This window comes from Lipophrys pholis, assembly GCF_963383615.2.
Source record: "Lipophrys pholis genome assembly, chromosome: 17".
Classification (NCBI taxonomy): domain Eukaryota; kingdom Metazoa; phylum Chordata; class Actinopteri; order Blenniiformes; family Blenniidae; genus Lipophrys; species Lipophrys pholis.
This window is the reverse complement of record NC_137643.1, coordinates 13487304-13514385: the sequence shown is the minus strand read 5'-3', so window position 1 is coordinate 13514385 and position 27082 is coordinate 13487304. Positions and strand designations below refer to the sequence as shown.

Here is a 27082-nt window from a genome sequence, read left to right as displayed (position 1 = left end):
ATGAGTAGTATTTGCAAATACTTTACAACAATGACAGTGAGCCTTGTTGTACAAGAATAAACAATTGAGAGCCACAGACCCCCCTCAAAATATGCTTAAGTTTGCCAAGATGTCTAAGATCGGGTATGCATTGACCACTAGTTACTTAAAGGGCCATTCACCATTTACCAGCTCCCACACTGCAGTAAAAGCCAGCAGCCTGGCATTTTACCACTTTAGCTGCTTGGAACATGAAAAAGAAGAAATGTCCTTCTTGCATTTCCATCTTTGCTCCTTTAATCATCCCACCTTCAGTCAACATCACAGCTCCCTCCAACAGTATTATTCCCAAATGTCCATCTTTTTGCATCCGAAAGGGAAAAGAATGGACACACACATTGGTAGAAAAAAATAATTTTGTGTTTGAATGGATCCAAGTTTCTCCATCTTTCTCCACACTGGGCTTAAACAGGTCCGACCCCTCCTTTGCTGCTCCTCATTTAGAGCGCTGTAGATGAGGAGGAAGAGTTCCTTCAAAGTAAATTTTCTGCATGAGATAATATGACAAGCCAGTGGATCAGGCACACATTAGCAGAGAGAGATAGAGAGCCAGGAGGTAGAGCTTAATGAAATCTTCTGACAATGGGGGGAGGGAAATCCAGTCATCCTGAAGAAAAGACAATAGATAATTTTGGACTCCAACCGAGGCCCGATGAAATCTTCTGAGAGCATTAGTGACACGTCGGACCCTGAGAAACTCCTGCTGCTCAGCACTGAATTCTCACTCTCAGGGGGTCCTGAGAGAAAAGCCCAGTGAGGTTGGCACTAATTAATGCTTATTCTTTCCGTCCATGGACAGCACTGACTGTGCTGGGAGACATTGTTAATTCTGACTTATTACAATATGACCAACTAACAGATCCTGCAAATGATTTTCCATGCAGCTCGGCTCTTTTTAATCTTCATTTTGACTGGTGCCCATCGTGTTTCACGTTGGTTGCAATACAGCATGTAATCACTCGCCCTTAAAGCCTCCCTTATTGATTGGTGGCACCTCGCGAAAGTCGTTACACTGACTTTAGCAGCTGCGGCCAATGATTTCCTCTGTTCACCGACACAGTCGGTGTCAGTGTTTTCCGTGTTTTGGGCAATTTTCTGTAAATCTGTTGATGCAATTTCAAGTAAAATGCAATTGTAGTTCTGTTTTAAAGCAGGAAGATACATCATCACTCAGCAGGTATTTCCAAAAACATACTCTGGATAGTATTTGGTGTAACGTCAAAAGCTGAACTCTGACAGCAGACATCTGTGATCTTGTTTATAACGACACACTGATGTCTCCTTAAATCTAGCATTACTCAACAGATTTGACTCCATTCTGATGACAGAAACGCACCAAAACAATGTTTTTGGTAAACAGCCCTCACTGATTGTGCAGTAAAAGTGAGTTAGAGTTGTTGAAGAAGTCCGGGGTGACTCTTTTCTTCCTGAGAGATCTTCACAAAGTGGCTTGTTGTACAAAGAGAAAATTATCTGCAGCATAATGACACTCTTCCTCAAATCCTCTCAGGTCACACTTGACTCGTCCTCTTCCTCGTCTCTGACGTTATTCTCTTATTTTTGCTCTTTTATTTGCTCCTTCTAAAAGTAACTGCATTTTTTTTTTCACTCATTGCACTCATTATTTTGAAATTAATTGATTCCTTTACTGTTTCCCCCCTCAGCTCATACTCATACCGGTCCTCAGTGAGCTTGCTGGCCACTCGTAATAGCAGCGCTCATCTTTCCCACTCTGTTGCTCCCTCTTTCTTCCTGTTTACAGCTTGTAGCAGCCAGACACAGCCCACTGCCTGACCCATCAGAGCGTACCAGGGACACTTTGCCCAGGAGGGAACTGTAGTTAATGCCTTTCAGCTGAAGTAAAGCAGCAAAATACTTTTTTTTTTTTTTAATTGCTTTCCCTTAGCCCTCAGCTGCACTTCCTCTTCAACTGCACACTGATTCGTGTGGAAAATAGCAATGTAGGAAAAAAGCGTATCCTAATGGGGTCTGTTTGCGGCGATCAGGCTTATTGAAAGCCTATTATTAACTGAACCCGATCCTTTGGAGTGTGTGTTTTGGTGTTGATACACTCATTAAGTGATGAGTATTGCGTCCTCTTTAGCAAAAATATTAGCTTTTTTGTAATACACAGCATTTTTCATCATAAATTCTCTTGTATTTTTTGTGCCTGCATGTTTTGGATAACTGATCCCGTCTACTTTAGTTTTTCTGCCAAATTGTTGCATTGACCAAAAGACAATTTGAATTATTTTAGTTAAAAAAAACATTTAAAGTGGAAAGTGAATGAGATGGGGGAGGCCTCCCGAGACAATGTCCTCTCTTAATAGTAACTGAGCGCATGCTGTGCAAGAATGTGCTCATGGCTTTTTCTTTAATTTATTTTTATTTCTGTGGAGCAACCCAAAACAGCGAGGCTATCTTTAGGATGTGAGTTATGATCTGCAGATGGAGTGGAGGAATGTGGATTCTGTACTGTAAGTCACCTAGATGACGGCGCCGGCCGGGGCTCAGCCCATCTGTCATCATCTTACCTCACTTTCAACCCACTTGTAAGATTCTGTGGGCGACGTTTCCCTGCTCATGCAAATCCAAATTTATTCCAAAGTACGCTGCTCTGCAGTTAATAGAAAACACCTTTTTTTAAGAGTGTTTAACTCTGAATGTAGTTAAGGAATGAGCAAAATGACGTTAAAACGTTATTAGATGAGATGTGGCTGTGGTACATAATTGGTTTAGGCTGATAAAATTCTATTCAAGTGTTCATTTTACATATTGATATTTATCTATGTTTTTGAGGAAATCCAGAAACCGTTTTTTTGATGGCACAAAGTCAAGACAGTATGAAACATCTTTCAGTAATCATTGAAAATGTCTTCATTTATTTTAGGTGTAATGGTGATCAATTACAAAACATTCAGAGCAAAACCAAGTGTGGGACAGTTGCAGATGTTCTGTATTAAAACTAACAAGATATTTAAGATATGCCTGGAAACATCCTTTTATTACTGATCCTAACAGCCGTTAACAATATTATCTTATAATGTGGAAAACCCAAAAATGATTTGATGAGTGTGTGCTGGAGGAGCAAAATGTGGTTGAAGCTCCACCGGGGCTCCGACACTGTAAAAACCCCTGGATTAGTTATTTTGTCTGATTGAATAGTTTTTCTTAATTGTACAATGTTTGTTAAATAGGAGCATAAAACAAAAATCATGGATAACATCAACACTTTAGTATATATTTCTTTGCAATTATTACAAAACAATCCTTATTGGTTTTAATACCAGAAATGAGCCAAAAATAAAATAAAATGTTTTTAAATAAAAAAAAAAAAAGGGGGAACTGAAAGATTTCCCATGCAACGTCTTTTAAGTGACTTTATTGCCAGATTTAGCAGCCAATCAGTCATCTGTGTTTTAATTAGTGGAGCGATGCTTCAGATTAAGCAGTGTGCTGGAAGTTCTTCATGCAGTCCCATCCTCCGACTGAAACTTCATTTTGATAGCGCTAATGGATTATCATGGGGCTGACTGTGATCGTGAAAGTGCAGACACATCAACGTACATTCATCCATTGATTAGTTAATAGTAGAGCAATTTGCAGCTGGCTCTGTGGCTCTCTCTGAAATGGTTGCAACGAGCCACAGATAATGGTTATGGCATCAGACGGGGAGGAAATGGCAGACAGAGCGACTCTCTTCACCTCAGGAAATGTATGCAAGATTTGTGTGTGTGTGTGTGTGTGTGTGTGTGTGTGTGTGTGTGTGTGTGTGTGTGTGTGTGTGTGTGTGTGTGTGTGTGTGTGTGTGTGTGTGTGTGTGTGTGTGTGTGTGTGTGTGTGTATTACCACTGCACTCACTCTGTGGGCGCTACGAAGCCAGCACCACAAATTTCCTCTCTATCTAATCTACCAAAGAAATACTTTGAGCTGCAGCAGATAAGGAAGCTGTGTCGTGATGAACTACTTTGAACTCATCGACTAAGTGAACCCACATGTGGATCACGCCAACAAAAAAAAAAAGGTAGAGCCATTAAATGGATCTCCCGCCCCCACTTTCTATTTTACGCAAAAGGATTTGAAAAGAACATCCAAAAAAGATCATTGAAGTTATTTTTAGAGCCATGACTTCAGGTTCGCCTCTGTTGCACGATCATGAGGTTTTGATCTATTCTGCAGGTTTTAAATCCCCGACATTCATCACGTTGAAGAAATAATACTCAGATTATTATTTTTCATATATATAGTGTGCATACCGGACAAAATATCCACAAAGCAACATGAATGATGTATGTTTTCACACACACACACACACACACACACACACACACACACACACACACACACACACACACACACACACACACACACACACATCGACTCTCATGCACCAGTGTAGAAATCTGGACAAATACATTTTTCAATAAATATGATTTTTAAGTAGATATTCATCACATTTTATTACAGATATATTGTTTTAACAGATCAACAGATGCACATAATTGTGCATCTGTTGATATTGTACAAATAAAAATTACAGAATAGACACATACACCAATCAGCCATAACATTTTGACCACTTACTAGTGAAGTGCATTTGTGTGTTCGAGTGTTTGCATGAACAAACAAAGATTCTTTATGTAATCATGTTCATTGGAAGATTCTGGTCTGATTTAGTCCAAAGAAATTTCATTATGAACGAGAGAGTTAGTTTAGAGTGATCCTTATTCCCAACGGAGATCGTGACTGTGAACATGATCTCTTAATGCAGAATGTTTTTAGAAAAATGGCGATTGCAAAGGTTGAGTCAGAAAATAAGGCAGCACTCAAACATCTAATTTTCTTTTCCTGATGAAAAAGAAAACGCAATAAGGATGATAAGTGAATTTAACAAAACCATCGTCAACATTGGCAGGCCTCCAGGTAGACTTGGTTGTGGGATCATGTACTTGTGTCACAAATGGAAAAACATTATGGAATTAATCTACTGACTGAATCGGATGATATTTCTGGTGCACATAAACCCACAGATTAATCTGATGACTTTATTCAGAGTGGATGTAAACAGCGAAATCTATGTCTTATTTCCTGATAATGGCAACTGCATTTTGTATTCCAAATTGATATCCTGTAAGACCAGGAAAAATGGGCAAGCGTTAATATTTGACTGAGTCTCTCAAACTGCTGAAGAATTGATACTGTTCTCATGACAGAATGGCCTGAGTGAAGAGAACTCATACAATATTGACTGGTCATAATCTTATGGCTGATCAGTGCTGGCATGAGAATGGGGGTTGTTTGATCCCGCTTGATAAAAAGTCCAAAACTTTTGTGACTAAGAAAGTTTCACTGTCATTATTGTTTAATGAGCACATACACTTTTATTCCCGTTGTTTTAAACATATTCTGTATTTTAGATGCCTTTATCATATGCTGGCAGAACCTTCTTTCTCACTTCACTAATCGGTTGTACCACTGAAAATATTCATGGAGGGCGAGGAAGATAAGTGGACTCAGCAAATTCCACACAAAACGCACAACTTTCATTATCACCACTTATTTAAATTACAGTTAAAAATAATCCGTGTTGAAGTCAAAGCAAGTTTAATGTGGTGCCAACTGCTGAGGCATGGCCAATCACAAGAGTTACCCAAATATATTACTTAACATTACGCAGCAACCACTTGAGAAGAAATATTGCATTCAGTGTAAACCGTAGCACAATTCAGAACAGAACGCACCTTCAGCAGCTTTTCTATTGCCAATAAGCTTTACTACAAGATAAGATATATAAACTTCCACTCACAGGTGGGGCATGTTGTCAGCATTAACATGATAATGTGCTGCAGGTAAGAAAATCTCGTCTGCATTTGTACTTTACGCTGAAGTTTGTAAATGGGAAATGATGTGTCCTTGTGCAGGAGAGCTGGCTCTTCTGCTTCCTCACTGCTGTTATTAAATCTATTACTCAGGGACAATAATGTCCCATTATTGACTCAGGCTTCTTATCAATATGGGTTTGGTTTCATTCCAGTCAGACCTGCCCAGGCAGCAGCCCCGAGGTCTGTCACCGTCTGCTGCCTCCAAATCAGGGTTTGATCTTTTTAATTCCATCTTCGTTTCTCTTCCTTCAGCTTATGATAGTATAATGATCTATTTGTGTGGAAGTGAGCTTCGATGGTCTCCAACGGATTAATATTCCTTCGCTAAAAACAACTTAGTACATGCTTGTATAACATAAATGAAGAAGTTAGTGACATTCTGTCTTATTTTCTTCTTCTGTGTTCAATCATAGAACTTGGCATTTCATAATGACATTTTCATTGTATTGTTTTTCCCTCTGCATCACTACGATCAAAATGAATCCTCACAGAGATATCGGGCGATATTTATTCGGCGCAAGAGACAATTAAAAAAACAAAACAAACAAAAAAAAACAATCAGATGTTGAGTTCAAAGTGGAATTTGTTTCACTGATTTTAACCACAAAATACAATTTTTATTCTTATAAGCAACATGCTTTATATTTATAGTCAACTCAGACGGTCCCTGCAGATTAAACTGCAGATAAAACAAGCATATTATCGGTATATCTCTTGGAAATGGTGCCGTGGATGAATACAGAAGAAATATGGACTCCTCTCAGCACAGAGATGCATTGCTGCATTTTGAATGAGCTCCATTGAGAGTAGGGATGAATGGCTGTCAGTTGAGACACCAGGATGAAAAGCATCCATGCCTCTAAAATGTCAACAAAATGTCTGTCATGTCTACAGACATTTACAAAGGGTTGTGCACCCCGTCATTGACATTCACAGGACCACTTGCAGGGCCCTCTGTTTTTCATTAAAGTGGAGGAAATATTCCATCCAGTTTTCACAACCTTCGCACACATCTGTGTCATTACCGCCACAGATAAGGGATTTTGTGACTTTCTGCAATACAAGATTCACTTTCTATACCGCTTGATGCAACATAAAGTTCCAGGTTACACCCTTAACAGGTCATCAGATAAAGAGAGAGTCAACCACACACATACACATTTACCGGGACAGAGAATTCAGAATCACCACCTAAGCCCTCAGAGAAAACCTTTGCATACACATGAAGAACATGCAAACACAAGTATTGGCTTTGAATCTGAGTGCAGAATACTTTATACGGTGCATAGAATGTGTGCGTTACACTGGAAAACTCTCTTGCACTGCAAACTTATTCGTTTTAAGCATTTGATGTGTCCATGGCGGCCGTAAACCATCGCCAGGTCAACACTTTTCCTCCTTTGGATCATTTTCAATAGATACGGATCACTGTCGATAGGAACACGGCGAAATGTACAAAACAAGTGCCATGATAAATAGTCAGTGTTATTCACGCTGCCTGCTGATGCTCATAATGCCACGGCTGATTGGCCGATACTTTAACATTTTACGATATGTTTACTTTCCTGCAGCTGATTTATAGATGCATACAGCAAATCTCCATCACACACACATGCACACACATACACGCTATATAAGCTGCCATTGATTTGTTTATGTGGGTGTTAAATATGTTTCATCATATCAAGGTTGGACTGTAAACACATGAGCGCATGCAGTAATACATTTTTCTGCGGGTAAATATAGATACACTTATGTTGTGTCTTGGCACGCGCAGAAGAAGCAGGAGCCAGTGTAATCTCTCTCATTCACACTCACTGACACACAGCCCGAGAAGCAACACTCCATCCTCTGCTCCCCTTTTTTACAGCCGCTTTCTTTTTGTCGTCTGAAATCATTTGCATATACTTTACTTTTTAATGGGTTTTGCAAAATAGGCTATTGTATCTCCATTTCCTGCAGAAATTAGCTTTTCTTTTCACAAGCATTGTCTGTTGCATATACAATTTTACACATTGTCAATCAGTTGTTTTTTTATTTTTAAATGAATGTCTTTGTTGGCTGCTACAACAATCTCAATAATGGTGCTGTCGTAACCGAATAAATAGAAGTGTCAAATTTTCTTTGGTTTGTGTGCCTGCTGGGATGTATTTTTCCTAATTTTGTGTAGAAATCTTCTAGGATCATGCAGGGCTTAGTTGCTCCTTGAGCCTGCTGTAACAGGGATATTTGTCTTTTTATTTCTTCCCACCTAATCTGATTTGTCATTGAGAAGTTAATTGGTGACCGTAAATTTCCCCTTGGTGTGAATGTGAGTGGGTTTTTGTTAGTGTGTTTGTCCAGTGATGGACTGGTGACCTGTCCAGGGTGTTTCCTGTCCTCGCCCATAGTAAGCTGGGATCGGCTCCAGCGCCTCCCGACCCTGCGCAGGATTAGGCGGTATAGAAGATGGATGGAGGCTTGTTCCATTCACCCGGCGTACATCCCAAAGCTATTAGCTGTTCCAGTAGGTGCCTCTCATTTTCCATCCGAGTAAGCCCTTTCTTTCTGATGCTTTTTAAACTGTCTCGTTGGAGTTCAGGATTGAGTGGTTGGATTACGTTGGACGCCTGCCCTCAGGGGCCTCTGGTCTCGTCCTCATGGGGACGTTCTCTGTTTGATTGCAATCCTTGATCCCGGGGGGGTGGGGGTAGGGGTGGGGGGCTTATCTTTTATCTTTGATTTGTAGCCCCCCCTTGTCTGCTAATGCTTCGGGTAGCTGATGTCTGTGGTCATATAGTGCCTGTTGTCCGGTGTTTTTTCATATAGCTCACTAGCCCGCGGTTCTATTCTGTTCCATTTTATGTAATCATGGATCCGATGTGAGTCTTTGGAGTACAGATACAGTCTTTGATCTTGCTTAAGTGAGGGCTCGGCTTGCAAACCTAAGCATGGGCTTTTAAAGCCTGCAATAGGAAGGTGAACAAAAATATGCCAGGAATCTTCAGAAAGGTCACATTATTGATTCGCATACATCGAAAATCCATCTGTTTTTCTTATTGTGGCATAAACGTGGCAGTAGAGATGTAAATCCAGCTCATGTTGATCTGTTGTATAGAAATTGTGGAAGAACAAGTTGCAGTGGTGGATTGGCATGTCACTCTAACCCCAACACTTCCTGCAGCTGGTCATGGGTACAGTCTAGTGGTTGTCAGCATTTTCAAAAAGCTTTTGTGTAAAGCTAAGCAACCCCCCTCCAACCACCCATCTCACAAAAAAGCAGATTTTCGTAGCTGCAAAAATGACCTGTGTAATAATATCTTGTGGTCTCTAACGGTTGTTGTATAACACACAATCGCAAGAAATATCAAGAAGCTGTGATTTTGGAGGAGGTTTGAGTGTTTGGAAGGTTTTACATTTAACAAACATGAACGTAAGTGTGGTGATCAGAAAAACAGCCAAACTTTGTATAAATCTGTAATGTCATACAACAAAATTAGAATCATTTCCCGAAGCTGTTCGAGTGTGACGTTATTAGATTTTTGACAAATATACAGTATATATATTTTTTTTATTCCTGCTGATACTGCCATCTCGACTAACAGTGTCATTCAGGTAGAAGGCTGCATTGGTTTGACACAGAGCATGCACACCAACATACACTATGTTATCTTGTGTAATTTCGGTGTGCCACGTTCATTGTAGAAAGAACATGGAAGCAGTTTGAATGTTTTTATTTTGTTGAAGCAAATATGTCCATTTCCCAAAATATATATGTACTTCCTCCATGTTTTAGAGGATTTCATAAAAGGGTTATTTTGAGATAAAATTATGTTTCCTCTGTTCTGTAACATTGGACCCAAACTGGAAGAGGTCAGGCTGCATTCACCATCTGTCCTCGGTGGTTTGCTTTGGGGAAATGAGACTAACAAATGTCATTCGTTGGTCGACAGATGAGATAGCTGCTCAGTGGAAAGTCAAGAGGAAATCAAGAGGCTGGGGAAAGGAAAGGTTGCCGGATGAAAGGACTTTGTTCCCCTGAAAATGCCCTCTCCTAAATGGCAGATGTCTGTAAGCACCTGAAGCCTGCCACGGTGCTGCCGGGGGGCTGGAAGTATGAAGTTACATCTAATTGTTTTGGGAAATACACAAAAACTTAGTGAGGAGATGTCAAGTGTCAGGATGGGATCTGTTCATTTGACAGTGCAAAACCTTCACTGGTAAACAAGCTCCTTTGTTTACTGGTATATGGGGGAGGATTTATTATTCAGGGGATTACACAACTGAGTTGATATTTAATAAACTCAGCTGAGTGGAAATTGAAAATGCTGAATGTTTTCTGACAGTCTTAAAGGCAGGTATATTCTCCATATAAATGACTTGCAAATGTGTTAATATATCACAAAAGTGGCATTTTATTTATTTGTTGCATGATATGAGAGATTCTATTTGACCAGATTACCACATACATTTCTGCACCTTCAACTGAAACCTTGGAAAGACAAATGCAATAAAAGGAAGAGCTGCTTTCAAGAATACTTATCGTCTGATAAGCAAATTTCAGCAAATATGGAGTTTCTAAATCTGGGTGACGTCTCGGTATAAGAGTTCATTCCTGCCAGACACTGTTCTGCTCCAGAGACCAAGAGATAATGTCGGCATGAAACTAAGCATTTAACTAAACGCCATCTCGGCAGCAAGCTTCGGGATGCGGTGACATTAGTGTGAATTAATCACCTGTATGCAAATCAGCTGGAGCTTTGAAAGCAGTAATCACTGCCAGTGTTCTTCTTTTGTTAGCCAGGCTGTTTGCGTGAGTGACACTGTTAAACATCTGATTATTACGCTCTGTAATGATGTTGTTCTCTTGATTGGAGGATTCTTGGCCTCATCATCAAAGCAGGTGATTGGGCCGCGAAATCGCAGTTGCCAAAAATAAACCAAACAAACAATAGGCTTGCAGTCATTACGATGCGAGATGAGCTTGATGCTTCATAAAACATTTTTCATTAATACTTTACTGTCAAATATGGTACAGTGTTGAAAGTAGACTTGCGTATTGATCAGGGTTGTACTTTCTTGAAGTTTGACAATTTCATAAATGGAAAACTTTCCCTGGTTTCTCTATTTTCCTGTTCACGTCTCCTTCTATCACATCTGTCTGTCATTCATCAGCGTATTTATATTTAGCAATTTACCTCTCCCTCATGTTGATTAGCACCTGATTGTGCTCACTGTGTCAGGTTTTCCCCTTCTGCTTGCAAGCATTTGTACTGTGGTAGGAAGTGAGAAAGCCCAGAGAAAACTCCAGGTAAAGAAAACCTGTCTGAAGGGTTTCGGGCTGAACTGGTTCTGTGCCGGACTTCAGCACCTCAACATACTTTTACAGAGAATGTCAGTTAAGGTAACTCGCTCTAAGTGCCCCCCTTTGCGTCATGCTTTATTCTCTTCCAGTTATTTTTCTTCGGGCTGTGACTGATGGGTGTCCTCGATTGTCATCTTACTTTGAAATGATGTACTGTTCTGTTTCTTCATACACCCTACACAGTTCCCTTTAAACTGAATACGTCTTGCCCCCTATCCACTTAGCAGGGAACTACTGGGTGATCAGAACACTCTAATTAGACCTTTCAGCTGTGAGGTAATAGTACCAACCATTGTACCACTGTGAGCTTTTATATTTGCATTGTAGAAAAGTAGAAAAAAGGTTGTTTTAAAGTGCAAAATATGGTCAGATTGTAGGCGCTTTAAGATATATTAGGTCAGGAACGCAACTGAGAAACTTCATGTAATCCCCCCCCCCCCCGCGGAGTAATCCAAAGACCATCATGACCGTAACCTTGAAAGACAGACTGACAAACTTAAAGGGCAAACAGAGAGAAAAGTAGGAGTAATGGGTGAAATATGCGTGCAAAAAGCAAAGCTTGATAGCTGTCAGGATACGTGCAGGAAAGACTCCGAAGAGGCTGGTAGCACCATTTATCTCGTTGCTTTCAGTTCGCTACGCCCAGACGATGTATTGTTTAAAGCTCTTAAAGAGGCAGAGTACAAAATAGAGCTGATGAAATATGAATGATGCTCTGGAACTGCTGGATTCATAAATGGGCAACGGTTGCTAACCAGTTTGACGATAATATGTTTTCTCGTTTTACCGTCAGTGTTCATTGCCCTCATGGGGCTGCTTTGTTTAAATGACTTGTAGACAGCATCCTTCAACCAGATGGGCTGATTTCATGAGACAAACGTTTGTTCTGCTGTCCTTCGAGCAAGCCGGCCAAATCTCCAGTTAAAAGCCTCCCGGCTGCAGTCCTGCCTCTACCTGCAGATCTACGTCTCCTTTACAGACTTCACAGTCGTCACAGAACAGATTCCGGGAGTCTGCATTTTGTTGTGCGACAGGGGACATGCAGCAAAGAAGCAGAGATACAAACCTTATTTTATTTATGGCAAGAGAACAGAGTACACTGCATAGACATAGTCCAGACAGTTTGCTACAAACTACTATGTAAGAGAAATGGAAAAATCATGTTCACTTTGGGATGTTACCTCGCCGCAAAGAAAAAAGAAAAAAAAGCTATCCACCACATATGTGGGCACAACTAATGCCGTTCACTATGTTTGAGTTATTAGCTGTTGGTTCGGCAGCTTCCAACCTGCTCCATGTAGTGATATTTAGGCATACGAGAGGTGAAATGGTAAGATGTCTTCCATCGGACTGCTTGGCAAAGACCAAATAACTCCATTTCACATGTGATGGTCTTTGAAAGGAGCGCATGGGAGCTGGATGAAAAACTAAAATGGAGGCATCACAATTCAGGAAAAGCCACGTTTAGGGTGGCTTAAGATGAAAGTCTCGACTATGATGAGGTGATACCCAAAAGGGTTTTTTGTTTTACTATCCACTTTGCACTTCTTAATCTGCCCTCGCAATCCCTCATCTTTTTTGCTGTCGGCTCATCTGATTTCTCTCTGCTCCGGGAAAAGGGAGCGCGTGGGACGTCACGGCATTAGAGATGAAGTATAAATCAGCTTGCGCAGATCTCTGGAGAGGTCTCCTGCTACACCCAGGTGCTTGCTTTGAGCAGCTGCAACACCACAACACATCATATTTCCTTGGTTCACCACCAATAACCACATTCTTGCCAATTCACTGGTAATTGCTAGACATGACTTTAGAAAGCGACTTGAGTGAAGTGAGCGTTTAATTTACACACTCACTGGTAGGTAGTCATTATGCTAATCTTTTTTTTTTTTTGCAGGTTTGAAAATGTGATGCATGTAATTGGAGGGTTTTTTCCCCCCGCATTTTTATGCGATGACCTCCTGAAGATGAATCACTTTATGCTTGAAGAAATAACTGTCCAATCAATCCAGGCTTTTTGTGTCCAGATGCTTCTTAATTTGTTTACTCATCATGGAGATGAGCTCCTTGTCATAATGCATTTGGACTTCTACTGGTCCAACGTCTCCTCATTCTTTGTAGACGATAAATCAAGCTTTAACCATCCCTTCACTGCACTGCAGACTTCATTGCTTCAGGTGGATCCTCATTGAAAACAATAAGCAAGAGGACTCTTGTTGTGTCAGCTACTGAGTCTACATTTAAATGGGGTCTTTACGTTGCATCCATTTGTTTTAAAAAGAAAATCCATGACTTGGCCTTCTCATTTTCATACAGACTGTTGTAGCTGACACCATGGTGAGATTATTATTTTTTTAATTTTTTTTTACAAACTAAGAACGTCGGAAAGCCAATAAATAATTAAAGAGTCAAAATAACAGTAGGAATTGCTCACATCAATAATGACAGCATTCAAACAGACTCCACTCATGCATCAGTCCTACCAGAGCCTGTTTGGACGTGACTGCAGGTCCTGCAGGTCTTGTAACGCTTTGCTTTCTAATCTTGGTCCTCACTGTTCTGCTCGTTGTTGACATCTCTCTGCTCAAACACACCTGATCTGAATTAATGGATTGTTATCCAGCTCAACAGAAGCCTCTAAAGCTGAGGTGTCAAACATAAGGCCCGTGGGCCAAAACCCGGCCCACGGCCCACGGGAAACAAATTTGTTAAGAGTAGCAGACACAACTGAACCAAAGCCACGCTGTCAGGGTGAGTCAGTAAAAACATGCACAATGCAACAGCTCGAGAACAGGTTTTTTTCTTTTATGTTTCACTGTATTTAGCACCAGATAGTATCATGGAAATGCAGTTTATGTTGAGATCACAGTCATTTGTAATAGTAATTGTTTGGTTTTGCAAAAATATAGAGATTTTCATCACATATACTCTGCGCTAGGACAAAGAAAAAGTTTCAATTAGAAAGTTATTATGGCACTGTTTTACACACTTAAGATGAATTTGGGCTGAATGTGGCCGCTGAACTAAAACGTGTTCGACACCACTGCTCTACAGCACACTGGACATTGGTGCCTGAGAGCCAGAGCTACGGCAGTGTTGACTTGGTAAAGACACTGTAGTAACATTTCTTATGTTCTGTTACCTCTTTAAGCTGGAGTGTTCAAAAATGTATCATTATATAGCAGAACTGATAGAAAATCCCGTACAAAAACTCAGATTTATTTTTTTTTTTCTCGAAGTGTTTATTGGATTATGGGCCTCATTACTGGCAGGTACTTTGTTATAAATGTTTTTTTTTTTTTTTCTTCCACATTTACAAAATGCTCAATATTCACTCAGAATAGTCCAGGGTTGTTAAACATGTTCGTTTGCTAAAACCGGCCTGCGAGAGTGTCTAATCCAGACAATGGACTTCTCTCATAAAGTGAAAATGACAATAACTTAATTAAAAGTATCGTTTATTCATCATTTGTCCTTCATGGGAGGCATCACAAAAAACAGAAATGGAAGGGAGACAGCAGCTTTTCCTACATTACAGTCACGTACCAGTAAAAACTAATTACTTAATTGCTGGTGATCTAATTCGACAGTGAGTTCATGAAACATGCATGTTGGAGGCTGCAAGAATCATCGTCCAGATTGTTCTCATGATAAACAAAATGTGGTAAATTCCTTTTAATCAGTCAGACTTTATTCACTCATCACTTATCATGAACGTTTGTAAAATTCAAAAAGGACAACAGAGAAAAAGGCATTTTAAAAAGGAAACTTCAAGCAATTATTAAAAATCTGAGAAAAACAAGTGGATAAAGGTACCTTTGAAGTACATAAAATATTAAGATCAAATGATGATGTGATGAATGAAAGGTAAAAGTCATAATGAAAAGTCAAACTCAGTGAAATAATTGAAGTTGTCATTTTATAGGCTTTTTGTCCTTTAAATGAGTCCACTGGCTGCAATATATTTTACAGTATTTATTCCCTTTAAAAAAAACAAACAGTATTATAAACAATACATCCTCAAAATATGCATTTCTAATGTTCCTGAGATATCATAATCCACAATTTGAACTGGATCTTTTAAAATTTGTGTGAACAGTGAACAGGAACAGAGCTTGAGGTGGAGTGGGACAGATGAGCTGAAAATGTGAAATCTCACCAAGAGGAACCTGCTAAATGTCTAAAGTGTGTGTGAGCTGATGAATCCTGCTTATCTGACCTGAGAAGCTAAGAAATATCCTTAAAATGTGTGTGAAAGTGGAGAAAATGCATCTGGAGTGGGGAGGGAGGCAGAGCTTTTTAAGAGCGGGATTTGTAAAAGAGGAGAGAAGAGAGCGGGAGGTGAGGCAGGAGGGGGGGGGGGGGTGGATGAGAAAGAGATAGCGAAATGAGGTTAGAGGGGAAATAGATTAAAGAAGTGGAAGATATATGGAAGTGAGAAAGAGGCCAGAGAGGAAATGGGAATGTGGAGAAACGTGGGATTTGATGGGCAGGAGGAGGTAAAAACACAGGGAGGAAAAGGACAAAAGCCTGTTCTCTTTTACCTTAATTGGTGAGAATGGCATTCACTATATTTTTAGATACATGTAAAAATAAAAAATAAAATGAGAACGCATGAGAATAAGTCAAGCACAGAAGCTTTCACCGCTCTGACGATTTACCTGTTCCCCCCATCAACCCTCGAACACAGAAGTGTGCCAGCCTCAAAATGTGACGCAGAGCAAAGTGTTGCAGCTCGCTGACTGAGTTCAGCACCGAGAGGCTTCAAATCCCCTCAATCTAAAAAGTCCCATGCAATTTTGTCTCTTTAAAAAAGAAGAAGAAAAAAAACCTCCACCTTCTTACGAAGGCGCAAACAAAAAATCCTTTCTATGTTTTACTGTACAATAAAGTTAATCTTGCAGGAGCATTTCTGTGTTGTTTAGATGACTGCAGGAAGAGATTGTATTAAAATGTGTTTCATCCAATTATCTAAATGGCTTAAGTGTAACCACTTTGTCGAGCCATGATTGTGGGGAATTCGCCGGAATAAAACCTCATCTAAAATGCTGTCTGGCTGTTGGCCTCAACTAGAGTGTGTGTTGCTAATTGCACCCAGTAGATGACAATTTTCTTAGAGGGAAACACTTTAAAAGTGCTAAAGGTTCTGTGGAAAAGTGGCTGCGGTAAAAACTGAGGTTGTTTATGTTACTGACACACTTTCAAATTATATTTTAGCTGAATGACAGAAACAAGACAGTTACATTAATCTCTACTTTTTAATTAATTTGTGACACAAAATGTAAAATCTTTAACCAAAACTAACTTAAAAACTGTCCATTCTGTTATCTAATGTTGTCTAGATTCTTTTTCTATGAAAAAGTTTGACTCCTGCACAAATGGAATATGTCTGTTGATGCCCAATTTACTTTACTTATGTATGTTAAAGTTTAATATTTAAATTGTCAATTTGCAAAAGTGCACATTGTAACTAAATGTTTGCAAATGTCTTTCAAATCTCCGTGGGGGTTAAAAATCTCACTTTCAGATTGACATAAATAACATAAAGAGAGTTTTCCTACTGATTTTTTACTCATTTGATGGATTGAGTCGCTGAGTGGAGCTCAAGGTAGAACGTTTGAATAATACCACATTAATCCATATTGTTCATTTTCCTGGTACTGTGATAAATATTTATGCAGCTATAAGAAGTTGCAGACTGATTTATTTCCCTGCCATTTACTCATATGTGCATGTTGTTGGATATGTTACCGCAATGCTTATGCAAAATACCATTGTGGCTTTTATGTGACTGGTAATCAGAGAAATCCTTGGCGCCCAAAGGGCTTTTATTTTGACAGCGCAGTCAGGAGGCCGTCAGGAGAAACTTCATGCCTGCTGTGATTATGAGTGCTGCAGCAGCTAAACCTCAATAGTAGTAAGCCGTAAATAGAGTCCTCCGCTTGTGCATCATGCAGCTTGCTGTTCAGTGCAGATGTGCGTTTTGCTGTTTAGGCAAAGAATTATGTGACAGCCCACTGGGCAGCGTCCATAATCTGTCCGATTTTTTTTTTTTTTTCCAAACTAATCCACCTGGACGCAACATTGTAATCCAGCTCATTTGTCGCAGCCTGCGAGCAGGGACGCCAGCTCACGTCTGTGTGGCGGCTCCCTTCAGACTGACTGATGGGGTCTGAAGCGGCGAGGAGTCAGATCAAGCCTCCGCATCCTCAATCACCGATGTGTTCTCAGCGCAAATCTGTGTTGTCACCGCGCCCGTGACCGCTCGCTGCAAGAGGAGAGCGAGGAGACGGGTGGCTCCGTGTGCTGCTGTCAGACTGATATAAGGATGACATAAAGAGGGGGTGAAAGGAAAATGGAGGTGGTGGAGATAAAAAACATAAATAATAATACCAATAATTATCAGCATCCACGAATGGAACAGAAGTATATTAAAACAAAGACTGGAAGAACTAAGACCGCTAATTAAAAACGTCCGAGCGTCATTTAAGCTTTTTGTAGCGTGCAATTCCGTGCCGGATCTCATTTTAAAAAGGAGCTTCTTATTGGACGTGATGGTAAAAGACAGCAGAGATGATAGAGATCACAACAGCAATACTCTTCGGCTCGTCAAGGAAGCCAATTCTAGACTATTTGTCGCACTTCTCACCCTCATTCCAGTCACTACAAAGGCATTGAAAGTCTTTTTTTTTTTTTTCAAAATGATTTACAGTGTGAGTGCTACTTAATATTGCAAAAGGTTCAAATCCCCGTTGACACTGTCTGACCTTTTTACTTAAGCTACAGCAGCTTTTAGTGCTGAACGGTCGAGGCGGAGAGCGTCCAGTATGCTGTTTACTTTGCAAACTTGCTCATGCTCTCTGAGTGCTTTCCCTTGTCTTCTCTGTGGGGGTTTTGTGTATTTAATGAGCTACACGTGTATCCTCTTCTACTGTTCATGTGACGTAGTTGCTGCTCGCCGAGGAAACGCTCGGGGGTCCGTGTTAAAGACTTGAAGTGCATAATGCTGATGGCTGAAAGACAGTACAGGAGGAAACTCCCACGTTTGATGAATAGAAGTCACACATGGCCTGGAGCTTTGAGTTTCTCTAATGTATCTGGCAGCGATGTTAAGATTTCCAACAGGCTGTCAGCACACATATTTCTGAAGTACAGCAGGTGGCCTTCATTGTCTTAGATCATCCTGACTCTTAACCACCTCCAGCTATACACACAATTGATTTTATTTGATCAGCAAACCATCGCTTATATACAGCTGATGACAAAACCACTTCCCTGCAAGTCTTTACATTGACTTGGTAAAGAGACTGTAGAAGCTTTTCTAATGTTCTGTTGTGTCTTTAAGCTGGTGCATTCAAAAATGTGTCATTAAATAGCGGCGCTGATCAAAAATCCGCTACAAAATCTAACAGATTTTTTTTTTTCTGTGTTAATTGGATTATGGGCTTTATCTACTATAAATGGTTGGACACATAAAAACGCTTGCAAATGTTATAGTGTATACACACACACACACACACACACACACACACACACACACACACACACACACACACACACACACACACACACACACACACACACACACACACACATTGCAGCATGATAACACACATTATCCAGTTACTGTGCTAGCCTTCATGAATATTCATGTTACTGGGGTGAGAGTCATTTCATCCCCTGGCTCGTGATGATTTTTGTTTGGGAACTTTAGTATTACCTTATAAGATGTGTTGCACCTCAAGCTTTCTGTAATGTTCTGGTATGTTTCATAACTTCCTCGACCAACACGTCCAACTGCATGGATCACATTTCTGTCCCCGTGTTATTTAACCAGAGTGAGGAACTGTCGGCCTATATATCTCTCCTTCTGCTTCTGGTGAAGTATTTCTATCAGGAGGGAAGCAGCAGCATAAATGAATCTTTGTTCAATATCAAGGAAATGTTTGCAGCACCACGTCTGTCACATCAGATAGTGATGTATTATAGTTAAAAGCCTCAGAATGCCTTAGAATGCAACCTGCGACCGTTGCACCAGTTACACAAAATGTCATCTATTAAGAATTATTTTATAATTTCGAGTCACCGGCATTGCATTGATTACCTCTATTGTGTTTTTAGAAAAACGGTTCACAAAGTTTACCCACAACACATTCGAGGTACATATTTTTCCTGTTGGATAAATAAACACCTAATTGTGTACAACATATGTCTTTCAAGGAGCACAGCTATTAATCCACCTTTTGATGAATTCACATAACCGCCCAGCTGTGCTGAGCTGATTCAGATCTGCCCTGATATGATAGTTTTTATAGATTGTATCTTCCCCAGAGGCACTTTGAGGGATCCATACCTCTCCCTGGCCGATGTTCCATTACCCAGCGTGCCCTTGATGCATGTTTTGTGTGCTTCTTTTCTTTGAGTTGCTTCTTCACGTCTAGTTAAGGCTGAGTGAAGCTGCTTGTCGCAGTGACCTTCACTTTGCTGTCGAGCACACTGGATCCAGACTCGAGTGCAGTGAATTGTACTTTTCATGTTGGGAATATCAGGTAGACTTCAGAAGTGGGTTAAAAGCTGCTACATCAGAGAATACTCAAATCTCAACATATTTGTTTACATGTGGATTGTTTGAATTATGTGGAAATATATACATATATTTTCAGGCATTATCATGATTTAAACCCATTTGTTGCTGGTTTATGCAATTGAAAATTATCATAATTTATACCCGGAAAAAAATGGTTTCCATCAATTAGATAAACGGAGGATGAGTCTTTGATGGGAATTTGCACCCTAATTGATTTGTTTGCAAACGTTTGAATTCATAATGAAACAAGTCAAATCAAACAAAATTTTTCCAAAATGAAATTTTATCATTGCAGAAGGTTTTATACTGTAATATCAGTGAGTTTAAAAAATATACTGTTAATGGAAGTCAATGGCGTTTTTGGCGTCAAAGAAAACAAAACTGAGGGTCTGACACGGCAGTGAAAAAATGCAATGCCACCAAATCAGTTTCATTATCATTCATATCAATGCAGCTTATTACCACCATAGCCTGTTCTCTTATTATTCATCATGGTAACTAGTTCATGCTGGGTATTTTTTTTTCTTTTTGGGCTGGTATAACCTTTGTTTGGCTTTTCATTTCTGGGTCTCTCTTTTTAGTTTAATATTTTACAGAGCTGCTCAATGATTTGTAATGTAAAAAAAAAAAAGATAAAATAGAATAACTTAGTTACAAAACTCGTTACCAGGCAGTTATCCTCACAATATGGGAAGTGGAAAGAGTAGATGATGCATGCATTTTGATTTATAATTGTTTTAAATAGGTCATCACGTATTGAAAAGACAATGATGTGGTAGTTGGGTAAAGTTTATGTAGATGATCATTGTTGCCTGCGATTGAACAGTGGCCTAGATTCAGCACTGACAGCAGTTCTGAAGTTAATATATCCACTCTTGGTTTGTATTTCAGGAAAGCATGAAAGAGTAATGGGAGATTTTACCAAATTTCATCAGATCCTTGGTCAGAGATCAGTACGCCGAGACTTCAATTTTTGGCAGACGTGAGTTTATTTGTCATCCGAAAGCTAAGTAGCCTACCATCAGTGCGTCTCTCAAGCCAGAACAAATACCATTAATCCTGCTGGCCTTTTTTTTTTTTTTTTTTTTTTTTGTTTCGCGGTGACTTAAAGGACTTGCTCAGGCATGTCTATCTGCTGAACAGACGGCCCCGTGTGGTGCTGCACGGTGTGCAGGACAACCAGCAGGTCGCTCTCGCTGTTCAAACTGTGGAGTGATGGGCTTCCAACTGGGACTCAGCAAGCCAAAGGCAGAGACCTGAAGTGAATTTTAATCTCAGTGGGTTATTTGAACTGCTCTCACAATCCTGCAGGGCAGAGACTCTGTGCACAATGATTAATAACCATTCTTTTTTTTTTTGGGAGGGGGGGGACGAGACCTAATTGAATTGTGTCACTTTTTCTCTGTCATGCTATTGTTTTGCACATCGATGAGCTGACCGTCTCTCCATCGCTCAGTCAGACAGAGTGCGATGCCACAAACTGCAGTGCTTCTGCTGCAGCGTTTTGCATTTCAGATGAACGATTGCCGTGGCTCTTTCCTCCCGAGAGGCTGTAATCCTGGTTCGAAACAACAACTAGATGTTTGCTCAGTCAGTCACTTTCACGGTAGACAAATGATTCAGGTTCAACTTTTTGTTGCCCTCTGTTTCTCTCTCTTCAGAGATTTGCCTGGGAGGAGAAGATATGAGGGTGGCGGGCTCCTTTCGGATCCTGTGGTTTGTCCTGCTGGTAAGCTCTTTTCTCACTAATTCAGAGGAGGATGTGCCGTGAAGTGAAGGTGGGAAGACCCTCCCTTTCGTTATGCACGCAGAACACGTGCAAAAAGCACAGGCGTCAATTTTCATTAAATGAACACGTAATATCCCGTGGTCTAGTGGTTTTCTTTTATCAGCAAAATCTTGTAATTAATTTTCTCTTGTTCTTTATAATTGATATTTATAGTTTATAATTAGCTCAGCGTTATGAGATAACTTGAGAGATAAATGATCCATAACCAAATGCGTTTCTGTGAGTATTTACTCGACTCTTATTGGATCTAATTCCTGCATTATTATGCAAAAGGTTACGAGCGAGGATTCCAAAATAGAAATCTGAAACTTACTGTAAATGATTGTAAGAATCATCGTTTAACTGTATTGAACCATCTTCTCAAAGCAACCTTTTTTAAAACATTGGGGAACTAAACACATTTTGCATATTTAGTCTACAAGTCAATGAATACTTACCAAAATGTGTTGTAGAAATACATTTATAGAAATAGATGAATAGAAATCAGACTAAAACAAGCCAGAGGTATGTATAATGAAGTAAAGACCTGCGATTTCAGCATCGTCCAAGTTTTTATTTTTCCTTCAATTTCCTGCTGGAATTGTCATCTTTTATCACTTAACTGATTTACATTTACATTTACATTGCCCCTTTTGGCAAACATGTTTGATTTTCTTCAGTTATTTTAATCAAGTGAACAGAGGTGACCTGAGACAATCTAAAAATTCCACTTCAAGGCATGTACAATAGATACATGAGGTAAATAAGAAAAATAAATTCAACATTATGTTTGAGATAAATAAAAACACAAGCTCGACAATAAAAAGTTAAAACATAAAAAAAAAGAAAAATGCAGTTATAAAACCAGTGCAAGAGCAGACAAATATGAAAACGATACTGTACAACATAATTGCTGTGATAAAACCCCTTTTTAATAATGTGACTTTGAGACCTGATTCACACTTGGGTCTGGAGCCTATTCAGCAGGTCCCCAAATTATTGTGATAAAAGAAATGGAAAAGAACAAAAGAGTGAAAAGAAACACAATCAGAGATGAGACAATGTCAGAAGAATGGTTTCAATTATGTGTTTATTTGTAAAAGTCTGCCACAGTTTATTATTTCCTCCAGGGCTTCTCAATATATCAGCACTGACATCTCCCATCACAGCCCACACCACTCTGGTCTTGCATGGGTGAATTACTAATAAAGGCTGAGCGATTACTCTATTTTAAGGGTTCTTGGATGCAAATGAGCAACATGATGATTCCAATTATTCTAGTTTGCATACAGTAATTCCAAGCAAGTCATCTGGTCCGATTACTGTTTTTTGATTTATTTCTTTGTACTGAATTCAACTGTGTATAACAGTACCATGTTTATCATCATAGTGCTTGAATTCAATCCCTCCACATCCACAATGACTGATCACATGCTGTATACACGGCACATTCCTGACATGATTTGGTTTATATTGATACACTCGTGTGTGTATACAGACTGTATGTTTTTCCTGTGGTTTCTCTCCGTGTGCTTGTTCAAGGTAAGTACCGTAGTTGTGTGTGTGTGCATGCGTGCATGTGTCTGGATGCCTCTGTGTTTGTTCTCGTGCGACCGGTCCAGAGTGTATCCCGTTCTTCTGCTGGTGGTTAGTGGATGGACGTCGCTTGGACATCATTAGGTGGCCCACAGCACTGAGGTCTTCACTGAGGATTTGATCTAACTTAAAATTCCTCTCAAGCTCCAGATATGATTTCATCTGGTATGATTTCATTGCACCCTGGAGGTTTGTGTCACATTCGCCGTCCTCCCAACGTTTAAGAAATTGCCTCAATTATCCAAATGGGGCTGTTGTAATTATCAGTCAAAGGTCTTAACACTTATCTGATAGCTTATAAAATTGTGACACTGTGATCTGAATATACTAATTTCCTAAAGGCACTGTGATGAATACGACTTTCTGAAGCTGCAGCCAACGGGCTGAGGGAACTTTTACTGCTGGAAAATCTTATTAAGACACATTTACTTCATTGTTCTCAAGTGACACTGAGGAATGAACGTTCCATTGCTGGTCAGCCTCATGCTTGACGTTGAGGCTTTATCGCCAAATGTTTTCAATGCCTGACACATTTCAGTTGCTCTGTCTTATGCGTGGTACTTTCATGACGATATGAGGAGGCTTTGGACAAATACTGCTCAGCTGATATTGGTGGTGGCCTGGTGGTCGTATGTATGACGTCATTTACTTCAATGCTTGGAGTGACATCATATGTACGGCTGCTAAACTGCTACATGGGACGTCAGAGCTGTAACCTCCTCAAACTGTTTTATTTTGTTTTTTATCAGACCGGTATGAAAGCTATCGTTGCTCTAATGAGAAGTCTTGTTTCCCTCCGCAAAACAGCCAGCGGTTTGCAAGAGTGATAAGGCATCTGGACACAATCTCACTGCCAAAGTGCACAGATTCCTCAAAAATGCAAGAGCACGAGCCTGGCATGCCGAGAGATTTAAATTTCAAGCAAAGAAAACGGGAAGATAAGTCCCAGTAAAATAGGCTCTTTATCCTTCAGTGAGCAGCGTGATTGAAATCAGCATTTCACACAGCAGCCCTCTTCCTTTGACTGCTTCCTCCAAATACAAACAAAAGAGATGAGATAAGGTGCATTTAGAGAATATCAGCTGCTTAACTTCTTCTTCGTCAGCTCCCACACACATTAGAATGAGACAGAGAGAAATCTACATCACATCAGTTCTGGAGATGCTACCGAAATCAAGAATGCGAATTGCAAATGTTGAGAAACTGATGATTTTCAGTCTGAATCGCCCTGGGCAACACTGCATCTACGCTCGCATTAATTCTGACCGTCGAATACACGAGTTGAGTTTCATGTCTTTTTGTCCGTTTCCTCTTAACTGGAATGTGATGTTTTCTCCACAGCACAGGGCATCCTCAGCTACCGAGCCAATCTCGGACCCATCACTCAGCCCTGCGCGGATTACTTTAGAGAAGCAGAGCGAGCAGGTGCTGAGTCAGGGTCAATACGAGTGTATGGAGCGCTCCAACAACCAGCCGAACAGGACCGGTGAGAGGCTCACAATATTTTCAAGCTCTCCAAGATCGATTACCTTTAGGGTAGCGTCGCAGGTGTAGACATGTTGTAAAACAGTTAAATGGGATAAAAACACCATTGACATTCTTGTTGAAGGTGGTGTAGTTTTGCCAGCTGTGGTTGGAGCACAGCTGAAGTTAACGCCGGCTGATGATTGCTTTCATAGCTGTAGAGAAATGATGGAAATAGTACTGAAAATGTGTTCTCAACTACAACTCATGGTGCATTTCTTGTACTCAAAGTAACACATCTTATTCAGTGTATCAGTATAACAATATACATTATTTTCCTTTTCTCAGCAAAACATTGAAGTATCATAAAACCAGTCTTTGGTGAACAAACTGTGACAAAAATGAGCATTTTTGTCTTTTAAAAGATCACACTAATTCAACTGGTGTATTGTACTCAGTATTAAGTTAAATTGGTATAAGAAACCAAATCCTATAAAAGTACAAATCGCTTAAAATAGTACTTAATTAGTCATTTTGACACTTTTTAATAACTACTGTTTTTCACACATTCACACATAGTGTCACATATTTACAACTACTGCACTGACAATAGAAAAAATGTGTTCCTAAAAACTGTCAATGGCTTTTATTCCCCCATTCTTAAGGGATATTCTGTGGTCATATGTGGGATGGGTTCTTGTGTTGGGATGAAACACCCGCTGGGACATCTGTAACGCAAAACTGTCCAGATCATCCTGACCTGGAGGCAACTGGTAAGAAAGTTTTAGTACATTTGTCAAAAAAACTACAACAAGCTTGAGACCTGCAGAAAGAGTTACTGGGCCCCTGTGAATGAAATCAGGTCAGACTGTGTGCTCACTATCTGCTCTGAACTTTTAAAAACCTCAACATTGATGAACTGCAGAAATAGTAGTTGACATTATTATACAACAGATTTTGTCCTTGGACTTGGTGTCCACATATGTGGACATCATTTCTGCTTGCTCATGGGGATTTGTTGTGTTTTTCTCTGTTAAAAGCACCACGACATGACTGTGTTGTATTTGGTTCTATAGAAATAAAGTTGAATTGAATTGAATTTAATTTTTGGTTGTCTAGACCACAATACAAAATTTGTTTGGGTCTTAGAAGGTGAAGAAATAATAGGGCTGTGCTCCTTTCTACCGCTTCATTTAAACACGGTCTTACTATTACGCTTTATCTAAGGTCTAGTCTAACTGCACAGATATCTCACATAGCGTCTTGTTGTTGTATGTTTTAGATTTATTGCTTGATCTCATGCCTCTTATCCTAAATGGAAAATACATTTTGATTAATTTGCATTTTTATCAAACCACCCAGCTAATTCTGTAGTGGTTCTGCTTTGTGTCTTCTTCTTGGCCTTTTCATTTGTTTAGATTATCAACATTAGTGTTTATAAGTGGCCATTCTCCAGCTGCCGGGGTGGTTTAAGAGTCTGTGGGCCACTCAGTGAAATCACTTTGGCCTTGACTGAAATAACTCAACAACTATTGAATGGACTATCAGTATTTAGGTGCAGATTATTATGATTCTCAAAGTATGAATATTTAATCTTTGCATCATGTGCCTCCAGCCGAAGTCCGAAGTCCAAACTGCCACGTATTCAGTCAAGCTTAATAGAAAAGTCCCAGATTTTTTGTTAACATTGTTTCCTAGAGAGAAGCAGTACGTGGATGGCATACGCTCCAGCTGTTTACCAGACTCTCTGTGTTCTGACCTTGCACAATAATCAGCAAAAGACCAAACTAATGCACGGTTTGCAGACTGTACGTGAGGCACTTGAAGAAAGCTGAGTCAGCCAAGTGCTGCTTCAGAATATCCTCATGCATCCTGATTACTCCAAGACATGCTGCTACTTGCTTTATCAAGGAGCAACATCGATAAAGTGACCTGCTCCTGATGGAACTCAACGGATCCGGTTGACCATAGCGGGCTTTAACCTGAAAACTCCTCAGCCCCTCTCTGGTGCTCAGACCCTTGAACTCACGGCTTTAGAGTTGAACAACTTTTGTGAGCGAAACTTTTCATCAATTTCCCCAGACTCACAGTTTTGATTGTTTGTGCACTGAAGTTTCGGTGAGACATTAATTTTCTCCTTTGGATGAGAAACAGTCATTATAAAAAAAAAAAATAAAAAAAAACCTCATTTCATTTTGGGCAATCAATGGATCAACATTGTAATTTGTCTACTTATTCAAGCAATGTGTGACTTTATTTCAGAATACATGCAAAACGGAAGCCTCTGTAATTTATATTCTCACGTAGCCTTGGAGAGCTGCAAGCATGGCTGCGGCCTCTAATAAATCAAAGAAGCTTCTCTGGACCACGGGGAAGGGAAACCTTTCTCAAGATTGATTGGAAAA

General features: G+C 39.9%; 1 protein-coding gene across 1 annotated transcript in view; it reads left to right on the top strand.

Annotated features, from left to right (window-relative positions):
• Nucleotides 1-27082, top strand: part of calcr (calcitonin receptor) — a 55220-nt gene that overhangs the window by 7119 nt on the left and 21019 nt on the right. Inside the window, exons 2-4 of the mRNA XM_080484181.1 lie at nt 21511-21578; nt 24555-24699; nt 25343-25450. Of these exons, the coding sequence (XP_080340307.1) occupies nt 21534-21578; nt 24555-24699; nt 25343-25450 (298 nt within the window). The 5' untranslated portion in view covers nt 21511-21533. The remainder of the gene's footprint in view (nt 1-21510; nt 21579-24554; nt 24700-25342; nt 25451-27082) is intronic.